A 9,835-nucleotide genomic window follows, 5' to 3' on the forward strand; every position below is an offset into this window, starting at 1 on the left:
CGAAGTTAACATTGCAGATTTTGAACCGTGCAGGTCATAGCATTAGTTACTGTGACGCTAAAGGTCTTGAAACTGAATTCGCTTATTCAGTTTCATCAGGTAGTCATGTTGCACCTGATGGTATTTATTTACTCGCAGATAGAGCAACAGCCTGTGTATGGGACAACAATGATGCAAATGTGGAGACACTAGATGGAAAAGCAATACTTCATTCCACTGTTGGTCACACGTATCAAAACACAGCTGAGCAAGACAAGGGGTCATTTAGTAACTCTTCCTTTCAGTTCCGTGATGGAAAAAATAGAAGAACATTTGTGGGAAATGAGCAGGAAATTCCTCCACTTAGAAAATCCTTGAAGGCAGCCATCTTCACCAGTACGGACGCAACAGTCACGAGTCAAGGCAGTGGTAGCGCCTCATCTCTACAACTCCATCAAAGACCAGGGCTTCAGCTGAAACCATTGAATTTGTACTGGTTTTTGCAACTGAAAAAAGGTGACACTCCACTTTATGCAGGATTCATCAGCAATTTTGTGAAGGACATGCTCCCACTGCAACGAATCTGCTATATGGACCCAATTCCAAAATCTCCTACAGATAATGCAGTTGTGAGAGAGACTATGATTCGTACTCTTAATGTTGCAAAGGAAACCGGACAAAGTTATGCAGTCGTGACGTATGATCTGGCGGTTGCCCTCAAAGCTTATTCCATCCAAGCTCTCGAGTCCCCTCTCTTTGACAAGTTACTGATCATGTTAGGCAATTTTCACATTGAGCTAGCATTTTATGGTGCAATCGGAACTATGATCAACGAAAGTGGAATAGAATTTATCCTAACTGAAGCAGAAGTCTGGGCAGAGAGTTCGATGATGGGCTTCATGAAGGGGAAGTTCTACAATCGTTGTATAAGAATTCATGAACTTCTGGCTAATGTAATGGAACAAAAGCTGAATGACCGTTTCGTGCAAGACCTTGCAGAGGAGGAGTATCAAGCATTTCAAGATGTGATGATGATGATTCCATCAAATCAAGTTGAAGACCATCTCTCTGATCCAGTTGTTATGCAGCACCTTCTGAAATATGAAGAATTCTTCTATTCTGTCATGGAGGGAACCATTGGCCCAATGGCTCAGTTCTGGGGAACATATGTATTCCTGGTAAACAGGGTACACCGCGAGCTACAGCGTTGTGTTAAAACAAATGATGTAGATGGATACATAGATGTTTTCCCAGTCATACTGGATGTCTTCTTCTCTTTAAATCGTCCAAATTACGCCAGATGGGGAACACTGTTTCTACACAAGCTGACATCTTCCCACCCTCAACTCAGAGAAATACTTCAGAAGGGGGCTTTTTCAATACGGCGAACAAAGAAGAACTACTCCAGGTCGGCAGTTGATCTCTCACTTGAACAGACAGTAAATCGGGATGCAGCGTCCAGTATGAAAGGGATTGTAGCCTTCAGAAATTCTGAAAATGCCAGACGAAGATGGTCCATGACCATGACCCAGAGAGCCATGGCCGTACTGGAGCTGAGAACTTTTGCTGGACTTGAAGTGGGAGAGAGTGCCACAGCACAGTGCCGTTCATACAGAATAAGAAAAGACAACAAGCAAATGCAGGCTCTAAGTGAGAAAATAGACGAATTCTGCAATCCCTTCAGTCCTGAAGCTCCAGACACAATGGGGAACCTTGCAACTGGGCGGGCGGCAACAAAAGAAACTGAGAAGTATCTCCTCGGAACATTGCAAAGGGGGCAGGTAGCAAGACAACAATTCGAAAGAGAGTGGCACAAGGACTCGGCAAGATTTCTGAAGTCAGTAAAAAGGATAAGGGTGAATAACTTCGCATCTGAAAACGAAAAGAAGAAAAAAGGGACGACTCCTGCTACAGAAACTGCAAAGAGGGTTGAAAGTCTGAGGGACTTTTTCATAAGAATCATCATTGTTGTGGCCGAAAATACCAACTTCGATCTCAGGCACGTTCTCAGGTACCCAATCACGTCATATCCTCTTTCCCTGGCACATGCTGATGGAGCACTCTTGAAGAGCAGGAAGCATACATTACTGAATAGGCTGGAAGAGTTCCAGAAAGACACACCAATCCCAACAGAGGTACATCAAGGTATTTGTGTTCGGATATATGATGGAGGCCTGCTTATTCATTCTGTCTTGTCAGTTATGAATGTTGGAACATCGTATGGAGCTATTGCCCGAACCATCCTATCTACAGTATGCACTGGTGGAGGGGATGAAATCCATGTCTGCCTTGATAAGTACGTCGAAAATTCAGTCAAGGTCAGTGAGAGAAAATTGCGTGGTGCAGAAGATTCTGTTTACACAATCACTGGACCTAACCAAACAATGAGACACAAAGGAGCAAAACTTCTCAAGAATGGAATGTTCAAAAACGAACTTGGAAAATTTCTGCTAAAGGAATGGGGGGAAAATCACTATTGGAACATCCTAAATGGAAAAACACTGTATGCCTCTTATGGCGGTGAATGTTTCCAATATACGCCAAATGACTTCCAGGAGATCTCAGTGGCCAGCCCAGCTCACCTCCAGGCCAACCACGAGGAGGCAGATACCCTTATAGCATTCCATCTGGAAAATACCTCGGGAAGCAAGGTCCTTGTACGAGCATCCGATACAGATGTTCTCATTATACTTATTGGTATACTTGGAAATCAAGACCCAGAAGTGAGGTCCTCCAAAAATGTCTTCATGGACTGTGGCAGCGGAAACAGCAGGCGATACATTAATGTCACCAATATTGTAGAGGTCCTTGAGGAGCGAAAATCAGGACTCCCAAAAGCACTGGCGGGGTACCACGCATTCACTGGATGTGACTTCACATCAGCCTTTTACAGGTAGGATTTTGTTCCACCATTAAATGACAGATTGAGTTAGCATACTCATTGTACAGCAAAGATTTAGAATCATGACAAAATGAAGTTAACTAGTTTGAAGAGATAGTCATGCCGTTGTTACCTACATGATTTATATTCCCCTTCAGGAAAGGCAAAGTCAAACCTCTGGAAATACTTGAGAAGGAACCAACTGGAAGCTTTCTCCAGTTGTTCTCCAACATGGGTGAAGTTGACGGTGAAGTTGACATAGACGTGGCATCCGAGTTTGTTTGCAAGATGTATGGCCAAAACAAAGAACGTGATGTAGATGAAGCACGTTATAGAAAAATTATGCAGATGTCGGGCACAGTAGATAAGGTATATATGTATCAAGTGTGTTGGGTTTTCAGGATGTAGCATGTCTCCCTTGAATTGACTTAAGAGAGTAACAATGTATTCAAATCGTGACCTCCAATGCACATTCTATGATATTTCTTTCTGTCTCTCACTCTAGGGTCTTAACAACCCACATTTATTTTGACATGAAAAGCATTCTGAGTGTATTACTCAATTATTTCAATCTAATCTAACTTAAGAACATTCTCTTTTTAAGTATTTTGTCATATGATTCCACATTCCTTTCAGGAAAACCCACTTCTTCATATCAAAAAGGTTGACTGCGCATTGTTGCCCCCAACACGTCGGACACTTGAGAAAAAACTACTGAGGGCACACTACGTGACAGTTTTGTGGCGTCATGCCAACACAAAATCACCTGATCAAGGCCTATGCGCCATTGATTATGGTTGGGCAATAGATGGTGACTTGTTGCAGCCAACCTGGTTTGACGGACCAGCCGTTCCTGATTCTTTATTTGCTAATGACAGTGACAAAGATCAGGAAATTCTTAGTCAATCAGAGGAAACAGTGATGGAAACTGATAACCTTGATGAACTGAGTGACTATGACCAGTGTGAGGATGAGCCATGGAGTGAGGACTCAGATTCTGATACTGAAGAGATGGATTAGTATATTTAATAGTTGGTCCTCCATTGACACAATGCATTTAATGCGAGGTTATAGTATGTGCACAAAACATTTAACGATGTAATATATATGGCCAGCCGGATCTATCCCTCTTTTATTTACTATTATTTCTCAGCATCCACAATGATGTGAAAGGAATTATTATGGATTATATTTTCATTCAGTCTAATCAATTCTATTGTGAATGTACGATATTAGATATTAAATATTAGATATTAGATATATGTTTAAGAAAATGCACTTAATCCATTGTAACTGTTCGATGATAAGCACTTATTATCAGGATGGCGTTATTTACTTTGGTGTCTTTCAGAAAACATAATCTTAATTTTATTTATATTTACTTCTTCAATATTTTTTTATGTATTACATTGTCAGGGATATAGATGTTCTATGGGAGACAATGTTCACTTCAACATTGGCCATTGATGAGTATACATGGTAATTTTGTATGTTCGTCTCATTCTATTTCATCTGTTTCGCTTACAAGCTAATCTAGCTTAACCCCTTCTGGACTTGGATGTAGTGACCAGTGTTACAGAGCATCATTACATCTTGGTCCTGAAGGAATTAATTATGGGGTTTGGTCATTTGGGCATGTCTGTCAGGGGTACCCCACCACAGAAACTGTCAGTGGTCATTCACTATACCTGGGGTGGTACTGATGATTTTACAACAAGTTTCATTCGGTTCGCTTTTCAGCTGATCTAGGTCAATTTTGACGTGGCAGTTACGTAAGTCTGTCAGGGTCACGCCACCAGACAAAAAGTCTGTCAGTACCCATTCCCAGTTCCTGAAGGTATAAGGCACATTTCAACACCATTATCAAGTGGTTCACTTTCCAGCTGATCTAGGTCAATTTTTCCATATCACTTTCATGCCGCTGAAGGCCACACCCACCACCAGATCCCCGGCAGACTTCAGTTTTCATAAACAGTGATATACATACATCACTATGACTAAGAAAATTGGTTCGCTTTTCAGCTACCCAAACCACTCCGGGCTCCTGCTCTAATTAACCTAAGAGTGTAAAGCAAACGTAGAATTAATTAAAGCAAAAAAGAAAAAAGAAGAAAAAGACCTTTAAAACTATAATAAGAATTGAACTAAAAAATATGATATAAGAAAAAAAATGATATGAACCATTTTAACCTTAGAATTTAAAGGAAAAATAGCATTAACCCTTTTACCCCCAAAGGTCATACTGGTACGTTTCACAAAAACACATCCCTTTACCCCCACGGACGTACCGGTACGTCCTTGCAAAAAACTGTTATTTACATTTTTTTTTTTTGCATATTTTTTATAATTTTTTGAGAAACTTCAGGCATTTTCCAAGAGAATGAGACCAACATGACCTCTCTCTGACAAAAATTAAGGCTGTTAGAGCAATTTGAAAAATATATACTGCAAAATGTGCTTGAAAAAAAAATAACCCCTGAGGGTTAAGGGTTGGAAAGTTCCAAATAGCCTGGGGGTAAAAGGGTTAAATGAAGATGAGAAAAGTGGAAAACTATGAGACTCAACTAGATAAGTTAAAAAGAGAAACTGTCTAGGAAACTTTTTCATCTTATAATCTGAAAAGAAAAGAAAAGAAAACATTACAACGGCAAATTAGAACTAAGAGACTGTTCTAGGGAAGGTGAGATAAAACCTGATCAGAAATAGTTTGACCTGAGAATATGAAGAAAAACTGGCAGTAACTACACAAGAAAAAAAAAAAAAAAAAAAAAAAAAAAAAAAAAACGATGAAACTGTTACTATTACTTTACTTACTCTCTTTGATGGCTGCTCTTCCGGTCCCATGCAGCAGGGGAACCCCACCCTCTACAGGACCTCCACTGTCGTTTTACCTTATTCGTTCAGAGTATTTACCGTTTCATGTCTCATATTTTTCATTCACTGTTAAATCGTCACTGTCAAAAGACTCATGAAATAAGAAAGTATTCAATTTCCTCTTGAAAGCCTTAATGTTATTACAACTGAGAACTAAGAAACCTGACTAGAAAAAGAAGGGGATAAAAGCTGAATATAGGAAAAGTTATAACCAGAGAATCTCAAGAAATATTCGCAGTATATAAAAGTAATAAAAGAACAATACAACTATGAGCTAAAAAACGAGCCAAATTCTTCAAAAAGTTGAAACAATGTCGTTTTTCTCTTTTTGGTTGCTTCTAAAATATCGTTGATAAAAGAATGAATCATTAATTCAGCTTATTCCCTATACATATATATATATATATATATATATATATATATATATATATATATATATATATATATATATATATATATATATATATATATATATATGGTTTGGGCATGTACAGAGGATGGAACAGGACAGATGGCCTAAGATAGTGCTTCATGGTCAAGAGGCCGAAAATAGACCGAGAGGACGACCAAGAGATTCATGGGTGAAAACCTTCGAGAAAGCAAATAGAGGCGAGACATTTCAGCAGCTGGCGCAGATGGCATTGGATAGGAGTCTCTGGAGAGAATGGCGATATCAGATGCAGGACCCAACCCGGAGAATTCCGGACGGGATTTAGTGAGTGAGTGAGTATATATATATATATATATATATATATATATATATATATATATATATATATATATATATATATATATATATAAATATATATATATAGGGGACTATATGAATGTAGTTTTGGTACTGTATCATTGAGACTGAAGATCCTTTTAGTGTAAATGTTTGTAAGACGATTGCACCTCTTATAAACGCGGTGATCACATTCGTTATTTGAATATTGGCTTAAACAAACAATTCTTCTTCACCAAAAGGGTTAACTACTGCACTGTAATTGTTCAGTGGCTACTTTCCTCTTGGTAAGGGTAGAAAAGACTCTTTAAATAGGGCAAGCAGCTCTTCTCGGAGAAGGACACTCCAAAATCAAACCATCGTTCTCTAGTCTTAGGTAGTGCCATAACCTCTGTACCATGGTATTCCACTATCTTGGGTTAGAGTTCTCTTGCTTGAGGGTACACTCGGGCACACTATTCTATCTAATCTCTCTTCCTCTTGTTTTGTTAAAGTTTTTATAGTTTATATAGGAATTCTCTATTTTAATATTATTCTTAAAATATTTATTTTTTTCCTTGTTTCCTTTCCTCACTGGGCTATTTTCCCTGTTGGAGCCCCTGGGCTTATAGCATTATGCTTTTCCAACTAGGGTTGTAGCTTAATAATAATAATAATAATAATAATAATAATAATAATAATAATAATAATAATAATAATAATATCCTTTTAGTGTTGAGGCGAACATAAACGTTATAAATCAGTAGAATCTATGAGTTATTTCCACCAGTAATACTGTTTTTAATAGTTCAAAGGTGTTAAACACCAGCTAAGAGAATTATCTCATCGATTTTAACAGCTTTTCCTCAAATTGATCGTCTATTGTTTATGAATTAAGGTAATTGACGTTCAAATAAAATACATTCAGCTCTTACTTTGTATCACAATAGAGTAACGCTATGATGAATTTTTCAGATTTTTTTTCTACGGGATTAATCGAGATTTGCGATTCTTCTAGTTTATTCATATTTTCCACCTTCGAAAGCATTGAATTTATCTCTTAAAAGTATACCTACTAATATAATGACCTGGTTAACGTAATCTTCCATGCAATTTTGCTGATGGGCTTGTTTTTTTCAGATAGGTTTCCTCATGAGCCTGATAATCCAGTGATTTTATGGAGAGAGAGAGAGAGAGAGAGAGAGAGAGAGAGAGAGAGAGAGAGAGAGAGAGAGAGAGAGAGAGAGAGAGAGAGAGAGAGAGAGAATAGCTGGGGGTCATCACCTTGTGCCTGATAATCCAGTGATTTCATGGGGGGAGAGAGAGAGAGAGAGAGAGAGAGAGAGAGAGAGAGAGAGAGAGAGAGAGAGAGAGAGAGAGAGAGAATAGCTGGGGGGTCATCACCTTGAGGTAATTCTAAGACTGAGATGAAGAAAAACTAAAGACCGCTGTAAACATGAAATATTATTGCACTGTTCTTTTAACAAGTAAATTTAGTCCTCCAATACCACATAATATGTGGTAAGTCACCCTTGCCTATAAAAGTAGTTCTCTTATATTTATGATGCCTCTTCTGTATAAAATTCTGAATGAAAGGAATAAAGATCCACTAATGAATATCTCAGTGTATTGAACAAGTTGGTGTTCCTGAATCAACGTGACAACAAAGTAAGGTCAATGTTATCACGAAAATTACAGGGTCACAATGTGATAAAATATTAATCAAGAAAAGTCAAGAACGTAGGTTATAACTTCCTTTAATCTTTATGAAGTCAAACGCTTGATAAAATATAAAGTAGGTTGATACAACATCTTAGGTTAGTGTTTTTTTTTTTACTATATATATAATAGAATGCAACTGAATATATAATCTCCCCAGTGACATTCCATTTCATCTGAAATGGTCGAGGCATCTGCTCTGATTCATATAAAAAAAAAAAAAAACGTCTCAAGGAGATTTTAAAAACAATTGTTATAACCTTGTGGGTAGCTTCTCTCTCTCTCTCTCTCTCTCTCTCTCTCTCTCTCTCTCTCTCTCTCTCTCTCTCTCTCTCTCATCACCACGGTGCTTTCTCCCCACCACAAGTGTTTTTTTTACCACTTTTGTTCTGCTCCCCTTTTTTTCTTCTGCTGGAAAAGTATTTCTTACAACTCCTTATACTGCTTCTCACTCATACCATTTTCTTATAATAAAACAAATCTATCTATTTTCAATTCTTGGTCAAATTTCTCTTAAACAGAGAAACGTTTATTAAGAAGCATATCTTATAGTAAATCTAACCGATTTGTACACATGCCATGGATATGATGACATCATGAGTCATAGCATAAATTTATATCAGTTTTGCTTTACAAGGGCAGGATGACTAAACTAAAAGGTAGCTTAATTGTGAAATTTCCTTTATTAGAAAGGGACCGATGAGAATGTCCGCTGAAATAAAGCTTAGTCTCTGGCTCTGATGTTGTTGGACCTCCTCTCTGGAATTTTGACAAAATGACTTCCTAATAAGACCAGGATGGCTGTTTTGGAGCAAATGCTTTTTTGTTGACCAGGCGGACATGAGTCTTTTTATAGTTTATATATGACATATTTGTTTTTGACGTTGTTAATAGTTTATATATGACATTTCTCTTTTGACATTACTTTTTTTAGAATGATTTATTGTTAATTTGTTCTCTTCAGTTATTTATTTCCGTATTTCCTTTCCTCACTGGGCTATTTTTCCCTATTGGAGCCCCTGGGCTTATAGCATCTTGCTTTTCCAATTAGGGTTGTAGCTTAGATAGTAATAATAATAATAATAATTTGGGAAACGCGGACGAAGACAGATCGATTTTGACTAATGTGTCTCAAAATAGAGTTGGTTTAAGAAGACAGCCAGTTTCCATTCAGAACACACATTATATTTAGCTATGATGGCATGATTATGTACATGATTATAGAGATGATTTATAAGCAAATAATGACAAGAGAAACATGCTCCTAATAATATAAGTGAAGTTGCAAAAAAATCAGATTCAGTAAAACGCAGTCTTATTCCGATTTGATATCTTTCCGTTGCGTATATTCCTTCCAAGGCGTGATAAGATCAGGGGATTGAATCTTAAAATTGATCTTCCATTTGTTGGTCTCTGCAAATAAAACCAAGCTCACATCTCGTCAGTTGAAGGGCATTTCTCTCTCTCTCTCTCTCTCTCTCTCTCTCTCTCTCTCTCTCTCTCCTCTCTCTCTCTCTCTCTCTCTCTTGACCAAAATGTATGCGACATCTCTGATGAAATTGCTCTATCGAAGTTTAAGCTTTTCTTTTCATTAAATCCACATCATTACATTGACAATTATATAATTGGTTAACTAAATGAAAGTAGAATTCTATTAAAATATTCATGGTATATAA

The 9,835-nt window shown here is 37.6% G+C and overlaps 1 protein-coding gene across 1 annotated transcript; it reads left to right on the forward strand.

Annotated features, from left to right (window-relative positions):
- Positions 1-957: 957 nt before the first annotated feature.
- Positions 958-3,880, forward strand: LOC137646272 (uncharacterized). Its single transcript, XM_068379386.1, has 3 exons — positions 958-2,872; positions 3,019-3,229; positions 3,497-3,880. Exons 1-3 carry the CDS (start codon positions 1,008-1,010, stop codon positions 3,878-3,880), a joined length of 2,460 nt encoding a protein of 819 aa, XP_068235487.1. The 5' UTR covers positions 958-1,007.
- Positions 3,881-9,835: the final 5,955 nt, after the last annotated feature.

This window comes from Palaemon carinicauda, chromosome 1 (assembly GCF_036898095.1).
Source record: "Palaemon carinicauda isolate YSFRI2023 chromosome 1, ASM3689809v2, whole genome shotgun sequence".
NCBI classification, from domain to species: domain Eukaryota; kingdom Metazoa; phylum Arthropoda; class Malacostraca; order Decapoda; family Palaemonidae; genus Palaemon; species Palaemon carinicauda.